Source organism: Pseudorca crassidens, chromosome 10, assembly GCF_039906515.1.
Source record: "Pseudorca crassidens isolate mPseCra1 chromosome 10, mPseCra1.hap1, whole genome shotgun sequence".
Taxonomy (NCBI): Eukaryota; Metazoa; Chordata; class Mammalia; order Artiodactyla; family Delphinidae; genus Pseudorca; species Pseudorca crassidens.
This window is the reverse complement of record NC_090305.1, coordinates 12,408,657-12,430,876: the sequence shown is the minus strand read 5'-3', so window position 1 is coordinate 12,430,876 and position 22,220 is coordinate 12,408,657. Positions and strand designations below refer to the sequence as shown.

General features: G+C 46.2%; 1 protein-coding gene across 3 annotated transcripts in view; it reads right to left on the bottom strand.

The window, feature by feature from the left end:
- GMPR (guanosine monophosphate reductase) overlaps positions 1–22,220 on the bottom strand; it is an 83,420-nt gene that overhangs the window by 25,109 nt on the left and 36,091 nt on the right. For 2 of the 3 annotated variants that reach the window (XM_067752059.1, XM_067752060.1), the window contains 3 exons: positions 7,697–7,816; positions 5,414–5,497; positions 2,205–2,378 (listed from right to left, as the gene is read on the bottom strand). In XM_067752059.1, the coding sequence (XP_067608160.1) occupies positions 2,205–2,378; positions 5,414–5,497; positions 7,697–7,816 (378 nt within the window). Of the gene's footprint in view, positions 1–2,204; positions 2,379–5,413; positions 5,498–7,696; positions 7,817–14,376; positions 14,613–22,220 lie in introns of those variants that run through there. The other variant, XM_067752058.1, reaches the window with a different exon arrangement.

Below are 22,220 nucleotides of genomic sequence, written 5' to 3'. Positions count from 1 at the left end.
GTGCTTGCCTTAGGTGAAAGACAAGAAAAAAGGCTCCACATAAATCCAGGATGTGCTGGGCACCAGAAGCAACAAGCCGTCGCCCCTGATGCAGACACCCAGGAATCGCCAGCCTCTACCAACAACACTTCTGAGCTGCGCTTCCGTTCACTACAGTGTAACCATCACAATAGCACTCAGCACCCGTGTTATATACCTTTCAGTTTCCAAACACTAGACAAATGCATCCTCCCAATGCCTCCCAGAGCCATGAGAGAAATTACCTTCCTAAAAACCAAGGACATAGGAGTACCGGAGGTTTCCAAGTGAATCACAGATCTCAGGGGTCAGTGCAGGCAAAGCACAGCTGAGGAAGAAACACCTACCTCGCCAACCAATGAGGGAAACCAACACGAACAACGAGAACATATTCCCTGGGCAGCCGGCAGGCGCTGCAGAGGCCCCTGCCATTGGTGGCTGCCCGGGCGTCCTTGGGAACTCTGCGTCAATCTCCCCCTCCCTGCCTCACGCCCCACACCCCAGCAACCCCCAGGCCCTGCACTTGCCACCATGCCCTTTCCCTGCCCCGCCAGTCCACACCCTTCCTGCACCGCCTGTCTCCCTGGGGCCTAGTGGAAGGAGGGAGCTTCATCACTAAAGTTAACAAGGACAGAGCATGTTAACAGGTCTCCAGAGCCTGGACTTTGAATTCTGACCAACCTGACCTCAAATCCCAGCTCTGCCGCTCAACGTGGGTATGACCTTGTGAAAATCCCACAGTCAAAGAATCAGGAATTAGGACTCCTCATCTGTGGTAAACTTGGGACAACGGTTCCTACTCTTTACAGAGATGTTGTAAAGAACAAAGGTGAGCCTCCTGAAACACGGGTATTCAGCAAACGGTGTTCCTGTTATCAAAAACACGACAATGCTGGCAGCACCATCATGGGCGGGGGGTGAAATGAATCTTGCTGTTTCCCACCCAGCTCAGACACGGTGCAGCTGGTTGACCTTGGGACAATGCTTGACGCTTTCTTCTCACATGACTGGAAAGCATAAAAATACTTAAAAATTTTTGGAAATCCTTAACAGATGATTCAACTCCATCAGCAGAAATACTAATTCCTGTCTCCCAACTTCCTTAAAATGATGAAATGTGAGGAGAAATTAAATTAAAAATTTGTAAAAGGAAGACACGGAGAACAGGCTTGTGGTTGCCCAGGAGGAGGGGGAGGGGGAATTGGGGAGGGTTGGAGTGGGAGTTTGGGATTAGCAGATGCAAACTTTATACACAGAATGGATTAACAACAAGATCCTACTGTATGGCACAGGGAACTATACTCAATGTCCTGTGGTAAACCATAATGGAAAATATGAAAAAGAATATATGTATATATAACTGAATCCCTTTGCTGTACAGCAGAAATTAATACATTGTAAATCAACTATACTTCAATAAAACAAATTTAAAAAAAGAAAAGAAAGAGAAAACTGGGTTCAAAAAAATTTGTAGAAGGAGAGTTAGGTAAATTATCTAGGGGTCAATCAATAATTGCTATGTTAATTAAGACTAGTAAAGACACACAATTACAATATAGATTTTCCAAAAGCCCAAATTTAACCCTGAAGCTTCTAGTTCATTTTTCTGTAAATCTATGTTTCCCAGCAATAAGAGATATACACATTCCAACTAGCAAAGGTGTTAAAAATTAGGAAAATACCCCCCAAAAGCCAGGAAAAGTCAAACATAAAGATGTTAGATAAAACAAGACACCAACTGATTTGCAAATAATTGTTGACTATTCTGAAGTGTTCACATTGTGGATTTCAACTCTTACAGCAGAGTTTTCTACTGGCGAGGAGACTGGGGCAGAGATGACATAAATATGTTCAACAGAAAGCCAGTTATGTTTTCATTTTTAAAAATATACCCTTTGTTAAGCAGTGACACAGACCTTGGTTTAACGGTCTCACATGGTAAGAAACACTGGATATTTAGCAGAGACGAAGACCTTATGGCATTGATCTGGATTTTATATGTATATTTTTAGAGCAGAGCCAGTTTTCAGATCTTCAGAGCTGCTGCCTCTCCTTTTCCTGCTGATTCTCAACTAGTCTGCTAAGAAGAAGGCAGCAAAAGCTACGAAGAGAACACAGCTCCCCGCACACCCCACACACGTCTTCTCTGCTTCCCCATCCAGAGGACGTCGTCCCACCATACCTACCATAATGGTGTGTTCTGGAAATCTGGCCCGGACGAGCTTCACGAATTCCACAAAATGTTCCGAGTATCCATTGGCCACATCCAGGCAAATAAACTTGACCTGCGGCACGGCTTCCAGGATGCTGCTCATCTTTTCCAGATCATTCTTCCCACTGCCCGAACTCACGGCTATATGCTGTACCAAACAAACCAAGAGGCGTAAGACACGAACAGTAACCCTGCCTCCATCCACGCGCCTGTTCTGGGCACAGCACCGTGACCCTCCGAGGTTCACCCTGATCAGACAGACACACAGTGGACCGGCTCAAGAAACATGCAGCAGCAGAGGTAAAGGAGATTCACTTCTTCAGTTACCTGAACTGACTCTGCCGTCTGTCCCACCATTAAACTGCACATATCCGGAGCCCTGGACCTCAGCCACACAATCTCGTGCCTGGCTCTTGTTTCATTTCCTCAAGCTCTCCACGTGGAACTCGGAACCGTGGAGCTGCTGGTGCAAATTCTCCTCCAGGAGGAGAGGAGAGGTAAAGAGAGCCAGGGTGGCTGGTCTGCTCAGGTTCCTTGTGCCAAAGCCGTGGCCATCACCCTGAGCATCTCGCTTAGGTGGCAGGAAGGAGGGAAAGATGTCTAAAACCCCTCTGATAAAACCCCTTCCTGTTTTCCTTTTCACTCCCAATGCAACATTATCACAATATGCAAATCGTAACCTGCACGGGTTGCTGCCAGTCTTAGCGTCTCCATTCTAGAGGCAAAATGTCCCAAAGTGCGAGAATGAATGAGCGCCGAAAGGATCCTCCCCATCTGCACTGGGACGTGCTTACACCTGAAGCCAGCACAGTCTCCTCCGTGACACCCTCTCCCCCAAGCTCCTCAGCACTGGCGCTCTCCAACCCACCCCGCTGCTCCGCTCAAAATCTGCTCTTTGGATTTTAGTAATTTATGCCTCAACAAAACTGACCCATGGGATTGTGGCCAGAGTCGGCATCTCACCTTTCATGAGATATTTATATTTTATAAATTTATATAATGTTTATATTCTAACTCATATTTCTAAACTATAAGCCACAGACGAGGGACATATCTGAAAATCCTTTGTTATTCCCTCCAAATCACACCAGTGTAGCTACAACTCAGATACTGAATGTAAGCGGACTGGTAATGTGATACATTCACTCCTCCTGTTTACGGTCTGACCTGTGCCCCAAATCCACACGTTCTTTCCCTCCGAGTTCTGCTACCAATTTTATTTTCTCCTTCATTTCCGTTAAAGTTTAGCAGGTGAAACTCAAGATTGGTTAGTTTCCCTCTGTGCCACTGAGTTTGTACCATGTTCCCTTTTTAATGAGCTCTAATTTGGTGGGAGTGGGGCAGTAAGTGAAATGAGGACACTTGGTAATGAAAAAGCCAAGGTTCTGATGAATCATGCACTGCTGGAAACTCATGCTCCTCAAACTTCATCCAGAGAAGAGGGGAAGAAGGTGAAACAGAGATAATCCATTAGAATAAAATATGGGAAAAAGGAAGGACCCACTAGTGAGCCAGAACTATTTTATCTCTGAAACCACCTTCTCCATCAAAATCCACACATAGTCAAGGCACAGAAAAAAAAAAAAGAAAAAAAAGGAGCCAGTGTAACTTCAAAAGCAGTACAATATGAAGTCATTCTCCAATCACAGATGATCTCACCATGTAGAAAAGCATCTAAATGCAGAGACTCCTCTGTGGCATTGACGTAGAACCACTGACGTGTGCCTGGATCAAAGTCTGGTGTGTTCTACCGGGACTTTTGTTATTTTCAAACTGCTTTTTTTTTTTTTCAGTAACGGTGTTACTGAGATACAGTCAAAAACAATTCACCTTTGAAAGTGCACAATTCAATGGTTTTAGTATTTTTGGGGTTGTGCAACCATCACCACAATCAATTTTAGAACATTTCATCACCCCAGAAAGAAATTCCCACACCCTTTAGCCCTCACCCTCAAACCTCTCATCCCACAGCCTTAGGCAACCACTAATCTACTTTCTGTCTCTGTCTCTACAGGTTTGCTTATTCTGGGCATTTCACGTAAACACAATCATGTACACAGCCTTTGGTGTCTGGCTTTTTCACTTGGTAAAATGTTTAAGATTCATCCATGTTGTAGCATGAATCAATATCTCATTCCCTTTCACTGGTGAATATTCCATTGTATGGATATACCAGATTTCGTTTATTCATTCATCAGTTGATGGACATTTGGGTTGTTTCCACCTTTTGGCTATCATGAATGATGCTACTGTGAACATTTGTGTACAAGGTTTTGTGTGAACATATAGTTCTGTATCTGTTGGGTCTATACTAGGAACAGAATTGCTAAGTAATATGGGAACTCTTATGTTGAACCTTCTGAGGAACTGCCAAACTGTCTTCCACAGCAGCTGCACCATTTTACATTCCCACCAGCAATGTAGGAGGACTCCAATTTCTCCACATCCACGCCAACACTTTTTATTATCTGTCTTTTTGATTAAAGCCATCCTGGAGGGCATGCTGTTTATTCCGCTCCATTATATTCAGCTCCAATTATAACAACTTGCTATAATTAGGTATCTTTTCTGGTCAAAAGGCACGTTTAGAACGGACCGGTTCCCCGGAAGGAAACACTGCCAGGTCCTCTGCAAGTTCTCATGATAGAACACTTCACTTCTCAAGGGAAAAAAGATATTCCTTGCAGGTAAATCCTAATGTTTTTTTAAAAAAGAATACAGTACAGGCTTCCTTGGCAAATTCTTGGCAATGATCAACGGCTGGGGGACCACTACTGCCTTCCCCCAGTTTCTCCTTAGGACTCTGTGTGTCTATCTGCTGCCAATTCAAATCCTTTTGACAACCCTAAAGATTTTCTTCCGAGTAGCATGGACATATATACACTACCAAATGTCAAATAGATAGCTAGTGGCCACATAGCACAGGGAGATCAGCTCGGTGCTTTGTGACCACCTAGAGGGGTGGAATAGGGAGGATGGGAGGGAGACGCAAGAGGGAGGAGATATATGTATACGTATAGCTGAATCACTTTGTTATAAAGCAGAAACTAACACACCATTGTAAAGCAATTATACTCCAATAAAGATGTTAAAAAAATAAAATAAATAAAACAAAAATGAAAAAAAAAAAGATTTTCTTCCCCCTGCAACAAATGTTAATTTATAACCAGGGTGGAGTCATACCTGCAGACATTCTGGGTGATTAGCGGCAAAGAGCTTCCAGTCATCCAGGGTGTAATGCTTGTGAATTGCTGTAAGCATGGAGTGCTAGGAAATAAAACAGCACCATTAGGACGAGAAGTCAAGGGAGTTCCACCCCCCCTTCCTCCATATGGCGAGGGTGATCCACCAATACAAAAGCATCCGGTGTTCCAGCCCTTCAGGCTTAATTTGCTTTGAATATGCTCCTAGGAGGCCCAAACAGATGAAAGTGTAACTAGGGAAATCACAAAACCTGTTTTCCACTCTAATCTGATCAGACAACACAGCATTCAAGATTTAGGAGGCAATGCCAGGAGGCAGGGGGGTGGAATAGGGAGAATTCTCAGAGCCCTGGGCAGCCCACACTTGACTGAGGCCAGAGCAGCACAGAGCGCTGGTCCCCTGCCCATCAGCAGGGCAGCCTGAGGGCAAAGTTATGCTTAGTCAACCCCAAAGAAGCTCAACTTCTACCTGAAAGCTTTTCTTTGGGTTCACAATCTAAACATCTCCTGCTAAAAGCTAAACCCATCAGGCAGTTGGTATTCTTGAGGGAGGGAAGTACATAAATCATAATCCTAAATCTATGACTATCAACCCAGCAAGTGTTTACTGAACACCTACTTTGTGCAAGCGCTTCGCATACATTATTTCATGTGCTTCTCAGGACTTTGTATAGCAATAGTAGTTTCGTGGGCAGAGATGGGGCTTAAGAAACTTAAGTTTAAGAAATTTAACAATCGCTTGGCCAAAAAGGGGCGAAGACCAGAATCAAACTCAAATCCGAATGCAGAACCCAGGCTCCTCCTCCTGTATCAGGGCCTCGCTCCTAACTTCTCTCAGTCCCCTCTCCTAAAATTCTACGACTTTATTAATGCAAGACACTAACTCAGTGGATCTTAGAAATGGAAGATTCGTAGGACCCGCACATGATTAGCTATTTCAGTGCATACTGTCATTCGTGGGGAGTCTTTCCTGTGCAAATGGGAAGAGCACAGCAAGTTCTCCGTTCTTCACGGACTACTAATCTGATATGTGAATTCATCAGGGCTACTTATTGCCCCCTGATTCCATGCATTTTTACGCAAACACGTAATTCATTAGTAGCAACGGCTGATCACAGCAGAGGGAGGAGAAGACAGGGAGCAAAAAATACAAATTCCTTTTGCAATTAATTTATTAGCCTCTGGCCCAAAGCTCACTGGGGGCTAAGGGCGGACAGACGAGGCAACTGATCCTGGACTCAGACAGACCACCCCCCACTCCATTTTGTGACTTCATAATTTGTTTGAAAATCTCCCTTCTAATCACGGGCTAATAGTGAATCCCAGCACCTCCTGAGGTTAGACATGCTGTCCACAGCAAGAAGCTCTTTCAACTAATTGGATTTATCTTTTCACTTGGCGGGCATTAGCTACGGAAATAGATGCACATACTCTGTGCATCAGAAGCAGACATTTCACATCTATGATGAATAAATGCACCGAACCTTGGACACAAATGCAGACACAGATGTGGGAGATGAAGATTTTGCCCACAAATAACTTTGTTTTTATTTTTCTAAAGGTAGGGCGCTAGCTACTCCCTTTACAGGCAACGAGACAGCAGCTGGTTCAAGGGACCCTGAGCTTGTACTAGTATCTGTCGGTGTAAGTTGGGAGACAAATCCCTTATTCTGGAGTCAGTCTGGGTTTGAAATCTTGGCTCAGTGACTACCTGCCTAAATGCCTTGAGCCAACTGACCTCTCCTCTCCTTCTCTGCCTCGATTTCCTCATCTGTATAAGGAACCCACCTGTATGAGCTGTGACCGCATCATACACATTACAATCAGTGCTTGGCACCTAAGTTTTCTCCATAATGATGTAATAAATGCTACAGAACAGACAAAGAGGTTGTCTTCATTTTAAAGGTGCCGTCACTCTTCTATTAATACAACACTCATCCAACTGTATAATATGGCACAATGTCCAACTTCTTTTTGTGTCTCTAATTTCCAAAAGGATCACGAGCATTTTCAAGAAAGAAAATGGATGCAGGTCTAGACCATCTCCCTGAAGGCAAAGTCCAGACTCCATCCACCTTCTGATGGAAGAGAGAAAACGAAGTGCCTGTAGCAACACTCAGACTCAGAACCAAATAGTTCGGCCGCAGCGAATGACCTGAAGTGTCTCACTTTTCTCCTCTTCCCTGTGTCTGAGCAAGTCCAGGGTGGGCTACTGACCACCTGTCCAGTGTGCTTCTCAGAGGCAAAAAGCCCGCCGTCCTACCTGTGACATCACCACTGCCATCTCAAACGTCCCCACGGTGTCCATGTTGGCCACAATGATGGGAATCCCCGAGTAGGTCTGCTTCGAGTTCCGAAATGTGAAGCTTCGCTCGAGATCCACCTGTTGCAAAAGGGAAAAGAAGTCCTTGGCTCGTTATGTGATTTGGGTAGACCTTCTAGAGTTTGGAGCAAGTGGAAAGGACACAAAGGAAGTGTAGGTCCCTCGGTCCCTGGATTCTCTTAGGGGTTGGGCCAGGGGTTCCAAAGACAGGTGAGTCCCTGAGGAAAGGGAGGCCTGGGTTGTCATCCAGGTGCAAAAACTGAGCTGGGGTCCTTACAACCCTCAAGCACCAGTACAAGGCACTGCGTGCTCCCCGCTTCAACAGCCCCTCCCACCCCCCTGCCACCTCTGGCCCCAGCCCGGTTCATAATAGCCCGAAGCACCCACATACAAGTCACCTTTACCCCCTTCCTAGCACTGGAGGAACAGCTCCCCTTCTGGGAAAATCCACTCCACTCTTCTCTGCCAACCAAGGCCCTCCCTTTAATTCTCACCTTCCGAGAGAACCAGGCGATCCAAATTCACCCTGCAGTCAGCTGCAACCCGTAACTCCCTTAGCCCTTCAACCTTCTCAGCTATTTTGTAACTATCAGCATCTTTCAAAGAGCCAGGAGGAAGGACACTGCAGCCATGTCTGTGCACATAACCACTCGTTCCTTTGACTTGCAAACAGCTCCAATTCTACCATAACTCCAACCTCAGCGTATTTATGACCAACTCAAGCGACAGGGAATCCAGAACGAGAGCTAGGCCAGGAAGGCAGGCTCAGCAAAAGCAGTGGGTAGGGCCAGGCGCTGGCCAGGAGCTAGCAGGATCGAAATCGCTTCTTCCACCCAGGGCAGATCCCGGGCCTGTGTGCGCACAGATGCAGTGGCTCATCCTTCCCCTGCTCTGCTCTTATCCCAAGCCCCCCACCCCACCCCCCAGCAGGCTCAACTTCCCAGGCTGGTTTCTGGCTGGGTTTGGGCAATGGGGTCACTGGTGGGACATGGGAAGACAGTGGGGGAGGTGGCCCTGGGTGTAGCCAGAGCAGTTCTCCCAGACCCCCTGTGCCTTGGCCTGCATGGCCTTGGTCCCAGCTCAGAGTGATCCCAGGCCTTGGGAACCTCCCCTTTGGGAGTGGGTTGTCTGCTGCCAATCTCTGGGGTCCCTCGGTATTCCATCCGGTGTCTCAGCTGTGTCACAATGCCTTGTATTAAATTTCCTGTTTTAAATATTCAGCAATGTTCGTTTCCTCAGCAGGACCCTGAGGGATACAGCCCCTCCTGGAAAGGGGCACTTTCCCAAGGAGAACTGGCAGGACAAACACAGGTGGAAATCTTAAGCTTCTACAAGAATCTGGACCTACATTAATCCTGGCTGACTGAGGACAGCAGCGGTAATCATTTCCTACCAGTATTTATCTAGAGGCTTCTTCTATTTTTTCGTTGGAGGTAACTTTCACCTTGCCATCAACATGTCAGAACACCAGGGGGCACCTCAGGTCCTTTTCACACCTCACGCTCCCCCACCACAGAAGGCTTCCTGGGCTAACAAGGTCATAAACATGGCGGCGCTGGCCTTAAACAGCAATCAGTGAGGGGAGATGAGATGCTGTCACTGCCGGAGCACTTGTGGAAGGCAGCTCATCCCTTTCCCCACTTCCTTCATTACCATCCTTGGTTCTACTGCAGTGAAGCAAGTTCGATCTGCATCCTGAAAGGTAACTGAGGGGATCTATTAGTTGCACCCTTCTGGGCTGCTAATGGCGTGGACATTTTGGCTTTGCAGGCTTAAAACAATCGGAATTCCTTGGTCTCAAATTACTTATACTCCTTCCAAGAAACGTGAGGAGGGCTGCCACGCTCTGCACCCAGCTGAGCTCATAGTGGGTTTTTCTTGGCGCTGCAAAACAGTTCTCCGTGGAAAAGGTCAGCCTTGGCAATGAACTCTTCCCCTCACTTCTACTCTCCTGCGTACGGCGGAGCCTATGCGATCCTTAATTCTAGGAACGAGAAATAAAATATCTTCCCCGACCTTATCCACGCAGACGGAAGGACACAGACACGCACACACCCGAGACGACCAGTTGTTCATGGAGAGAAATATTTTAAATATTCTAGCCACCAGAAACAAAACTTGGCACTTAACCTGCCACAGCTGGTCCACGCACCAAATATAGCACCTCCAAACCCTCTCTCTGCTAAGCCTGGTTTGAAAGGGCACAGAAATAAGCCACCCCTCTCCGGCCTCAATAATGCATGTTTCTGCTGTTCTTTAAACATACCTTCGTCATAGTCCTGCAGCCCAACATTTGGGGGCCCCAAAATACAAATAGAGGCCCACCTGCCACGTTTCTAAACATCTCAACGTTATGAGCAACGTGTAAGAAGCTGCTACACAAATTTTGTTCTATCCTCCTACCTTTACAACACAATTTCATTAATGACCTGGAAAGCACCAGAACATGGTGCCACGGGAGCCAGCCCTGGCCCCGTCTCTTCCCACGCACATCCTTCTGGGCCCACATGGACACCCCAGTCTGCACACTAAGCTCCATGCACACACGTCCATCCCCGCAAACAGCGGTCACCCGGCCACTCTGAGGTTAGAGGCGAGCATATCGGCCGCAAGGCTGGCCCTTGGGAAACACACCTGGGGAAGAGGCCCCCTGTGCAGGCCTTGGAATCAGCTCGAAATCATGTGGGCAGGAAATCCAGGATCCTGAGTATCTGGAGCATGGCCTAGAGGGAAAGGCCTAGCCCTCAGCCCTGCCCAGTGAGGAGGGGACGGGGGAGCAGAAGTGGAGCCCGGGGTAGGGGCCTCTTTTCCCTAAATCTATGGCTGGTGTGATTAAAGCAATTCTCTTATTAGCTTATTCATTATCTGTCTCACCTGTAGACTGTAAGTCGAAGCGTAGGGGCAATGCCTTTCATCTCTGTGGTCCCAGTGGCTCAAAAAGGGTGAAATAAATTAATGTCTGGCTGAGCGGTAAGGATGAGATTGTTTTGGCCCCCAGCCTTTCAGGGCAATGCGTGGTAGGCCCCAGCCCGGCCCTCTGAACGCGCTCGGTCCCCTGGAAGTTTCACCGTCAGGTGTCAGGATTCAGAGATGCGCACGCAGCCACACACAGTACCAGAGAGCCACGGGGTTCCACAAATGCAAAGGCTCCGGTGGCCAGTCTGTGTGCACACCAGAGTCACGGTGGGGTGACTCCCCAAATACACATGCTCAGGCCACCCCAAACTTAATAAAGCAGAACCTTTGTGTTGGAGACCACGTGCATTTTGGAGTGTCTCCCCAGGCGATTCTGATGCATTAAGAGCAAGCCTCATCACACCCTCCAACGCCACAGGGCAAAATTTACAGAAGCTGGTACGGTTTGAACCGTCTCCCCAGAAAGGTACTGAAATACCAACCATCAGTACCTGGGCACGTGACCTTACTTGGAGATAGGGTCTTTGTGGATAATCAAGGTAAGACGAGGTCGTTAGGGTGGGCCCCATTCCAGTATGAACTGGTGTGCTTACAAAAAGGGGAAATTTGGACAGAGACACACAGAAAGGGAGAATGCTGATTCAAGAGGAAGACAGACATCAGAATGATGCGTCTACAAGCCAAGGAACACCAAGGTTATGTGTAAACACCCCGAAGGCAGGAGAGAGGCTTGGAAGATTCTTCTCCCTCACAGCCCTCAGAAGGAACTGCGAGACAGTACATTTCTGTTGTGTAAGTCACTCAGTCTGCAGTCCTTTGTTACGGCAGCCCCAGGAATCTAATACAGAGCCCCGGTAATAAAATAACTAGCTCAGAGCTTGGAAGAACCCGGACCTTCTTTCTCCCAGCCGATAGTCTCTCTACTCTGCCATGCTCTCATTCCCCTCGGGCCAGCCTGCTGTCCACTGAAGCTGGACCAGAACTCACCAGAACCGGTCCACTTGTCACTGGACTACTGGTGAAAAAACGACTAAGGAGTCTTAAGGAGACTGATAGCTCGTCAGGTCATGTCTTTTCTGTCCCAGGACAAGTAAGTGGCCAATTTTCCAGTGCAAATTCCTCCACTGTCTGACTTCCAAAGTTATGGTTGTGTTAAGTTTGCGGTTTTTTAAAAAAAATCTTCCTAGCTTAAGGACTAGGGTGGGACACTGGAATAAGAAATGGGTCCCAAGGAAGAAAATGCTCAGGGAGTCAAGGGACGATGTCACCTCCCCAGTGTGTCAAAGAAAGACAAAGTTCTTGCCCAATGGACAACCATGTCACTTCCTCTGAAAAGATTACCCAAATGCTCCCACACAGCCCTGTGGCCCTTTATTCTTGTGGCCCAAAGCCTTGTGAAGACATGAGCATGGGCAATGGATGGGCAGTGAGGATGACTGCCGATCTGTTACAACCACAGGAAGGCAACCTGGGCCATCTCCACCTGCAGCCTTTGCCTCTGGGAGTTGACCTCAAATTCATTTTATGTGACACTTGTGGAAATCCCCTTGCAGAAGCACTAAACCTCCGAGTGAAGGGCACTCTGCCTTTCTCTCCATTTCCTGCTCACAGCAGCAGGCCCAGCTCTTAGCAAAACTGCTGCAGTGATAAATCTTGTCAGTTGTCATAACTCTCCCTTCCCAGCCAGACTCTGCTTCCACAGGGTATGCTTTACTCTCCTGGCTCCAGTGTTTTCTCTCCTGGTACCACTCAGATCTGCTCTCTGGTTAGGCTCAAAGTCCGGTCATTTACCATTTAGTTTCAAATTTACACTCAGGTATCCTTCTGCCTGGAGGCATACATTTAGGATTCTATCTGGTCGTACAATGCAAAGTTTTCATCTGCTTACAAGAAATTTCAGGCATCCACAAGCAAACTGAGAAAACCTTGAGAGGGGATTAGAGGTCCACCTAGATCCCTGGACATCACTGAAGCAGGCAGCCAGGTGATACCGGGTGGCCAGCAGGCAGCTAAACCATGACGGGAACCAAATGGAAAGGCAACGCCAGTGAACTCAGGTTTCCAGGCAGGGACCTGGCAAACGTGGAAATATGAAAACACTTCTCAAGGACACAGAGACCTCACTGCTATGTGTACACGTAGACTGCAAGGTGTCATGGGAAGCTGGGACATTAACACTTTCAATCAGCCCAAATCATGAAACCAAATGATGCACGACAACGTCACACGATTCCCTGGGAAACAGTAATTCGTTTTATTACATAATCCTGAGTTTCACCTTCACAAGAGGTTTCCTGCTTCAGAAAATACACATAATATATCCTTGTTTTGAACATATAACTTTTCTTAAAGTAAGTTTCTCTCTACTAAGTGAATTGTGAATATTCAGACGATTGAGGCCAACAAATTACTAGTCTGCCCAGAATCCCCACATCTCATCTTGGCCTGGACTCAGGTACCAGCTACTGCTTAGACTTCAGGAGACCAAGGCCTGCGATCGCAGCTGTTTATTGTTCTTCTAAGTGTCTGCCCCCGCTCTTTAGCACCCGGGAGGACACAATAGGGGACAAGAACTGAGTTGAGCAATCCAGGGGGATAAGGGTTAATCATTCCTCGCCTCTTCCAGTCCCGGCTCCAGCTGCTGACCCTCCCGCTCGAGAAGGTGAGTTGGGAGGGCCTGGTCATTGGCTAAAGCAGCAGCAGGCTTCCTTAATTCAAACAAGCCCTCAGCTGGCGGCACCAGGCACTGCAGTTAGGAGTCAGGCGGGGGCACCGGCAGGCAGCCCGGGGCCTCGCAAGGGGATTTATTTATGGTCCGGGGAGCGGGACGGATGGAGCAGTAGGCTGGCTCGGTCTCCTGCTGTTTACTTCTCCAGCCCCCGCTTCCAGACCCAGCAGTCTCCTCCCCTTCGGCTCCAGCTCTCGGCCCGCCACGCAAAGCCACGGTCACCGGGATACACGACTCCGGGGGACTCTTGCCTTTGTGTGCAACTAGTTTATCCTTCACAGCTTGACCTTCCTCCTGCCCCCCTCCCTGGCTATGTCCAGTCTGGTCTCCACCTGTTCCTCAAGTTTCGCTCTCATTAAGGCAGGACCAGCAATAACGCCTCCACCCCTACTCCCGCACCTCAGTGCTCCCAGCTTCCCAAACGCTGGGCTGGACTGAAGCGGTCCGGTAAGTGGGTACCATCAGGCACAGGTCTGCAGCCCCACTCCCAGAAATCCACTGAAACGCAGAAAGTAAACCCTGAACTTTTGCCCCGGCGTTTCCCCGTTTTGCAGACGTTTTAAAAAAATTCCATTGCTGGACCTGTTACTAAAGCAGCCAGAGTTCCCCGCACTGAGAGACACTGCCCCGAAATCTCCTCTCCCTTTATACTTCGTCTCTGCTCTCTGTACCACCGCCCCCCCCCCCCCCCGCCATCCTCTCTAAGTCACTTGGCCCCTTGGTCTTCGCTCCTCTGGGGTCTAGTTCTATTGCGTGCCTCCCCTCGTCCACCCGACCGGACGGATTTAGAATTTTAGGCCGTTGTCGGACCCCTTAAAGACACCTCCAGTCACGGCAGGGAACCAGCTGCCCTTCCCCCTTCTACAGTGGTGAGGAGGGCAAAGGGGGTCAGCGTCCCACAGAAAAGCTAGCAAGGCTGGCACATCCCAGCGCCTTGCACCCACCTCCCCCGCGCCACCCGGGCAAAAGATCCCACCTCGGCTCGGCTCTTGAGGCTGCTTCGCTTGGGTCGGAGCAGGACATCCTTGAAATCCAGCTTGAGGTCGGCATCTATGCGGGGCATGGCGCCGGCGGCGCGCTCGGGCCGGCGCGGCGGGAGCCCGCAACTCCTCCCTGCGGCACGGGCTGGGGGGCGGGAGCAGCCGGGGCTTGCGGGGGAGTGGGGAAAGGGGGCGGGGCGGCAGGAACGCGTGGCTTGCTGGGCTGCGGCGGGTGCTCGGCCGGGCGCGCACGCCGCGCCCTTAAGGCCTGCGGACACCTGCAGCCGCGATCGGCCCGCCCCGCGCCCTGGGGGCTCCGCCCCGGCCCCGCTCCCCCGCCCCGCCGCCTGCCCCACCCCCCGCGGCCGGGGCCCAGGGGACGGGGGAGGGGGAGGACCGACGAGTTGGGGACAGACCAGACGCATGCTAAGAAACCCGCTTGTGTGACATTTTTAACCACCTCCCGCCCCTGTTGACGGCCTTGCTCATCGCGATGACCGAAGTGGCGGGGATTGGGGAGGAGAGGGAATGCACACCGTCTTGACTGTCACCGACGTCCCCTATAGGGAGACTGGGCATATGACCGCCTTACCCGAGGAAACGTCCTCCCCTTGAAAGGCTTCCCTTCTCCTTTCTCTAATTTCAAGCCCCGTGCGCCCATCGGGTGCTGAGTTACACCTCTCACGTGCCAAAAACTAAGAAATCCCTGGGAAGTTGGATCGAATTAGGAAAAGAGACTGGGCAGGTGAATGTATTTAGCAGCAGTGGGCTTGTTGAGGCAATTTTTGAATTCCCTTTGGATTTCAGGGGTTGGATGCTTTGCATAAAAGTGTGATGGCTGTAGTCAGCGCAGATTCTGGGATTCGAGGGACCTGAGTCCCTCTGAGAGTTATGGGTGATGTCAGTTTACTTTTTTTTTTGCAGTACGCGGGCCTCTCACCCTTGTGGCCTCTCCGATTGCGGAGCACAGGCTCCGGACGCACAGGCTCAGCGGCCATGGCTCACGGGCCCAGCTGCTCCGCGGCATGTGGGATCTTCCCGGACCGGGACACAAACCCGTGTCCCCTGCATCGGCAGGCGGACTCTCAACCACTGCGCCACCAGGGAAGCCCGTCAGTTTACTTTTAACTCACTTGTTGACCACACGGAGCCGTCATTATGCATTAGGAACATGCTTCAGTGCTTGGCCTGCACATGTTCGTTCACTCCACAACAACCCAAATGAAGGAGCTGGTTTGCAGATAAGGCAAATTAGGACCGTATAAAGGAAATAATTTGGCCAAGGTCTCAGTAAAGTTAAATATAAATCCCTCAGTCCTTAAAACTTACTACAACGTTAACTAAAGCTGCTTTTGTCCTGGGACCTCTCTGCCTGGGTTCAAAACCTGACCCCACCACTTTATAGCTGGATGACCTTGGGAGAGTCAATTTCTCTAAACCTCAGTTTTCTCATAAGTCAAAAGGTGAAGAAAAACGTTTAATGCTAACCTCTCCCAGGTTTTTAGAGAATTAAATTGTGTGTGTCTCCCATAGTTACTCAATAAATGGTAGCTATTTATTTGAGGTCACACGTAACATTATGGACTTTATGCTTTATATCCTCAAACTAGATTGCAACCTGCACAAGGCAGGGACCACCTTTCATTTTCTTCAGTTGTCTGTAGGCTCGACCTGTTCTCAATGAACTCATATTTGGTACAGCTGACCATAAAGACACATCAAAATATTCATTTAACACAAATTCTGCAAATGATAAAATTCTTAGCCATCCCACTTGCTCTCATCATCTTTGTCCCACAGGAAGTTCTTGAAGTTCATTGAAGGAAACGAAGGTTATCTGGGAGAGAATGAAAGTTGCCACAATTAGTTGAGCCTACGAAATATTTATGACCCTTATTGGATCGTTGTGAGGCCGCCAGCTGGGCCGCTTATTTTCAAAGTAGTGAAAGGGAACTTAATTCTGATCTTAAGTTCCTAATTAACAAAATAAAGGGCTTCCCTGGTGGCGCAGTGGTTGAGAGTTGCCCTGCCTGTGCAGGGTACATGGGTTCGTGCCCTGGTCGGGGAGGATCCCTACATGCCACGGAGCGGCTGGGCCCGTGAGCCATGGTCGCTGAGCCTGCGTGTCCGGGGCCTGTGCTCCGCAGCGAGAGAGGCCACAACAATGAGAGGCCCGCATACCGCAAAAAAATAAATAAATGAATAAAAGTAAAATATAATTATTCTATGGTATGGTTATTTAAAAATGATCGTCCCAAGAGGGAAAAGAAACTAACCTTATTAAGCATCTACCTAGGGTTAAAGTTACAGGGGTGAATGTGGGCTTTATAGTCGTTATTACCTACGATGTCTTAAAGCAGCGGCCCCCAACCTTTTTGGCACCAGGGACTGGTTTCATGGAAAACAATTTTTCCATGGACATAGGTGGAGGGGGGGATGGTTCAGGCAGTAAAGTGAGTGATGGGAAGCAATGTGAAGCGGCAGATGAAGCATCGCTCTCTTGCCCACCGCTCACCTCCTGCTGTGCGGCCCGGTTCCTAACAGGCCACAGACCGGTACTGGTCTGCTGCCCTGTCTTAAAGGAAAAGTCTCCTTAGGGTGACATTGCTCGTTTACCGGGATGGTACTTCTCTTGGTTTCCTGCCCACTCCCTTTCTATTAGGATAGAGACAGAAGCTCACTTTGCACATTTCATTTCCTTTCCTTCTGGAATGTTCCATCATACCTGCCCTCTTCCCAGGCACAAAATCATGTTCCAGGGGTCTCAGCTAAGAACTTAGAAGGGTAGAGGGGAAATTATTTTTTCTTTCCTACAATTTGTTAATTTAAGTTACAATCTTACCTAGTCTGTATGCAGTGTTGAAATAGTCACAAGAACATGAGGCTCAACCTATTTATAATTTAAATTTATTAGATTTATGAGTTATTTAAACACATGGGAAGATTTTACTTAAGTCAAACAATTGAAGCACTAAACGGAAAATGAATATATTAAACTTAAATATGCAGTGTAACATGTTTATAGAAATTTAATTACATTTATGAACAGGACTAAACATTTTCAAAGGCTTCTTTATGGTAAAATTTGCTAAACATAGAATAAGATGATTAGGAACCTAAATTTGAAAACTTAAAGAATTTGAGGTTTTAAAAGTGTAACTTTTTTTTTTTTTTTGGATTTTAGCAGTCGTATTCATTTCTATTGCTATGTAACAAATTACAAAAAAATTAGCAGTCTTAAAAACACAGTTTCTATAGGTCAGAAGTTTGGGCCTGGCATACTCGGGTTCTTTGCTTCAAGGTTTTATCAGACTGCAATGCAGGTGTTAGCTGGAACTGTGATCTCATCAGAACCTCAACTGGGGAAAGACCCGCTTTCAAGCTCTCTCAGATTGTTGTGAGAATACATTTCCTGCAGCTGCAGAACTGAGGATTTCAGATTCTTGCTAGAGGCCTCTCTCCGCTCCTAGAGGCTACTTACAGATCCTTGCCATATGGGATTCTCCAACATGTCCACATATTTCCTGAAAGCATGCTTCTTCAGAGCTGGCAATAGAGAGAATCGGAGTTTGCTAGCAAGATGGAGTCCTGTTTAACAAAATGTAATCACCAGAGTAATGTTGCATCACTTTGCCATATTCTGTTGCGTAGAAGCAAGTCATAGGTCCCACCCACACTCAACAGGAGGGAATTATAAAAGGGCATGAGCTCCAGGAGGTGGGGATCGTGGAGGCAACCCTAGGACCTGTCTGTCACACCAGTTTTTCTACTATTTTTTTTTTTTCTGTTCCAGGATTCAAATCAGGATTTCAAACGGCGTTTCATTTAGTAGTCAGCACCAAGAGCATCCTTAGTCTCTTCCAATCTGTGACAGTTTCTCAGACTTTCCTTATCATTCATGACCTTGACACTTTTGAAGAGAGTTGGTCGTGTATTTTGTCCCGCAATTTGGATTTGCCTGATGTTTTCTTAATGTAAGACTTGGGTTATGGGGGGGTGGGTGTAGGGGGAGGGGGATGCCACAGAGGTGAAGCACTCTTCTCATTGTATCATATCAGGGGTTCACAATATTAATGTGACTTATTACTGGCGATGTGAACCTTGATGACTTGGGTGAGGTGTGTCTGCCAGGTTTCTCCACTGTAAAGTGACCATTTTGCCCTGTCCATGCTCTATTCACTAGAAGCAAGTTACTAAGCCAGCCCACACTCAAGTGGAGGGAATTTAGCTCCACCTCTTGGAGGGAAGAGTGTCAAAGAATTTGCTGATATATGTTAATACCACCGAGCAATAAATACCACCGAGTAAATAAATTTGGGGAGATATTTTGAGGCTGTACAACTATCCTATTTCTCACTGAAGTTTCTTCTATTAATTTTAGCATTCATGACTGATAATTTTTTATCATTTGCTTTTTCCCTCCTCTACTAATATGAAAGTTATATTCTCTGTTTCTATTTTTTATTCAGTTCCTAGAAATTATAACATGTGTGTTTAGCTTATTAAGTTCGTTAATAAACTTAATTTTAAATTATCAAAATCTTTACCCGTCCCCCAATAATACAAGGATCTCAGAACACTTTAAGTCCATTCATCCCATTCCTGACTTACATGCTATTTTTGTATGGTATTTTGAGTCTCTCTGTCATTTATTTATTTTTACCCTAATAGATCATTAGATAATATCATTGCTGCTGCTGCTGCTTTTGTTGTTTTTAAATCACCATCTAATTACTTTTACCTATATGTTACCACTTTATCCTTCTTGCAACTCAGTCCTGCTAGGTGGGATGGATCTCTTATTCTGAAGAATATTCTTTAGAAAATTTTTTAGTGAGGTTTTGCTTGTGACAAACTCTCAGTTTTTATTTATGTGAACATGTCTTTATTTTGTCCTCATTTTTGAATAATATTTTCCCCAGGTATAGAATTCTAGGTTGGTAGTCATTTTTGTCAGCACACTGAAAATCTTTCTCCAATGCTTTTGGTCTCCACTATTGCTGTAAAGAAGTCAGTTGTAAATCTAACTGTACTTCCTTTAATGGAGCTAGTACTGCATTGAGGCTACAACTTCTCAAGCATCTCCCTCTCTTTCCTTTTTTTGACTATTCTGCTCAATAGTCAAACAGCCCTCTTTGCACTCAGCTGAGAAGTGGGGAGAGGTTGGGACTTGAGTGTAGATCTTCCTCATGCTAACCCTGAAGATTTAGTCCTCTGGGGTCCCCACTTAGTGTGGGCAGGGTCTTCTAACAGACCCTCTTCCTTGCATGGGTCAGATGCTGAATTGAAGTAGAGGTGAGTGGTGTCAGCAGATGCTCCCAGGGAACACGAGAGGCTGATGCTCAATTAATGTGCTTACCTCTCCAGGTACTGACTTTTGGGCAAAAACTGGCCCATGAGCTTCCAAGTGCGTTCAGTTCTACGATGTTGAACAAGCTTCAAGTTGTTGTTATTTTAAGTCCAGTATTTTTCATTATTTTTAGAGGGAGGGTTGATCTGTACGACCTAATCCATCATTAACCAGCAAATAGAACTTGACAACAGTCACTTAATCACTAAGGTTTATGGATTAACAGTGACTGGACCAGCTGAGTCATTTGTCAGACACAAGTTTGAAGGCAAGTCACATTTGGTAAAGTATGGCTACTGGTCCTTTCCATTTCTTGAGTCATTACTCTCTACTTGCGCCTACACTAAACCCTTGAGGTGCATTGTCTCCTTTGATTATCAAAACACAGCTATGAAGTACAGCCTATTTTTATTCCCATTTAACAGATAAAGAAACAAAGTGAAACAGAGCTGTTCAAACTAGGATCTGCCTGACTACAGACTTCCTCTAGGCAAGCCCTCTTACCTATAGTGCCTCCCAAAGAAAAACAAAAGTCTATGTCAAATTGGATAGAGAGACTCCTCTAATTAAAAATATATCTTGGGGACATTACTTCATACCTATGAGGATGGCTATTATTTTAAAAATGGAAAACGCTGGAGAAGAGGTAGAGAAATTGGAACACATGTCTTGCTGGTGGGAATGGTACAGTGTGTGGAAGATAGTTGGGCAGTTCCTCAAAAAGCTAAACACAGAATTACTGTATGATCTGAGTATATACCCCAAAGCACTGAAAGTAGGGACTCAGACACTTGAACATCAATGTTCATAGTAGCATTATTCACAGTAGTCAAAAGATGGAAACACTTCACATGTCCATGGACAGATAAATGGATAAACAAAATGTGGTATATTCATGCAATGAAATAGTATCCAGCCTTTAAAAAGGAAGTAAATTCTGGTACATTCTTTAACATAAATGAACCTCAAATACATTATGCTAAGTGAAATCAGCCCAGTCACAAAAGGACAAATATTGTAAGATTCCACTTACATGAGGAAACTAGAACAGGCAAATTCATAGACACTGAAAGTAGAAGAGAGGTTACTAGGGGCTGAGAGGAAGGGAGACTGGGGAGTTAGTGTTTGATGGGTACAGAGTTTCTGACGGGGGTGATGAAAATTTCCTGGAGATGGAAAGAAGTGATGGTTGTATGACATTGTAAATGTTCATAATGTTGCCGAATTGTATATTTTAAAATGGTTAAAGTGGTAACTTTTGTTATGTGTATTTTACCACAGTAAAAAATGTCATGAAAAAATAAATGAAGTAAATCATGTGTATTTTTTTTAAGTATCTTCTTGATATAATACATTTCATCCCTGCCTCACCACCACCCCACCATATTCCACCTTAATTCAGTTCTTCTAAAGCAATGTCATTTGGGGGTATACAAGAACATGGTCCTAATCCTATAACCATTTACTGAGAAATGGTATATGTAGGTTTTCCAAGTTCCCATTTGAATTCAGTTAATGTATACTCTATTCTCAATGGATTTGAAATAGCACACCAAAAAAAAAAAAGTCTGCACAAAAGGATATATAGATCACGGAATTAAGGAGAAAGGAAAATCATATGAGGAGAATAATAAAAGCCAGAGGTAAAATGATCACATACAAATGCATCACATGTTGCTAAAGCTAAAAAGACCTCCAGATTTTGGCCAACCTCCTAGAGTAATGGAAATAAAAACAAAAATTTAAAAAATGGGACCTAATGAAACTTAAAAACTTTTGCACAGCAAAGGAAACCATAAACAAGACAAAAAGACAACCCTCAGAATGGGAGAAAATATTTGCAAATGAAGCAACTGACAAAGGATTAATCTCAAAATATACAAGCAACTCATGCAGCTCAATATCAAAAAAAAAACAACCCCATCCAAAAATGGGTGGAAGACCTAAATAGACATTTCTCCAAAATAGACATACAGATGGCCAACAAACACATGAAAATATGCCCAACATCACTAATCATTAGGGAAATGCAAATCAAAACCACAATGAGGTATCACCTCACACCTGTCAGAATGGCCATCATCAAAAAATCTAGAAACAATAAATGCTGGAGAGGGTGTGGAGAAAAGGGAACCCTCTTGCACTGCTGGTGGGAATGTAAATTGATAGAGCCACTATGGAGAACAGTATGAAGGTTCCTTAAAAAACTAAAAATAGAACTACCATATGACCAAGCAACCCCACTACTGGGCATATACCCTAAGGAAACCATAATTCAAAAAGAGACATGTACCACAATGTTCAGTACAGCACTATTTACAATAGCCAGGACATGGAAGCAATCTAAGTGTCCATCCACAGATGAATGGATAAAGAAGATGTGGCTCATATATACGATGGAACATTACTCAGCCATAAAAAGGAATGAAATTGAGTTATTTGTAATGAGGTGGATGGACCTAGAGTCTGTCATGCAGAGTGAAGTCAGTC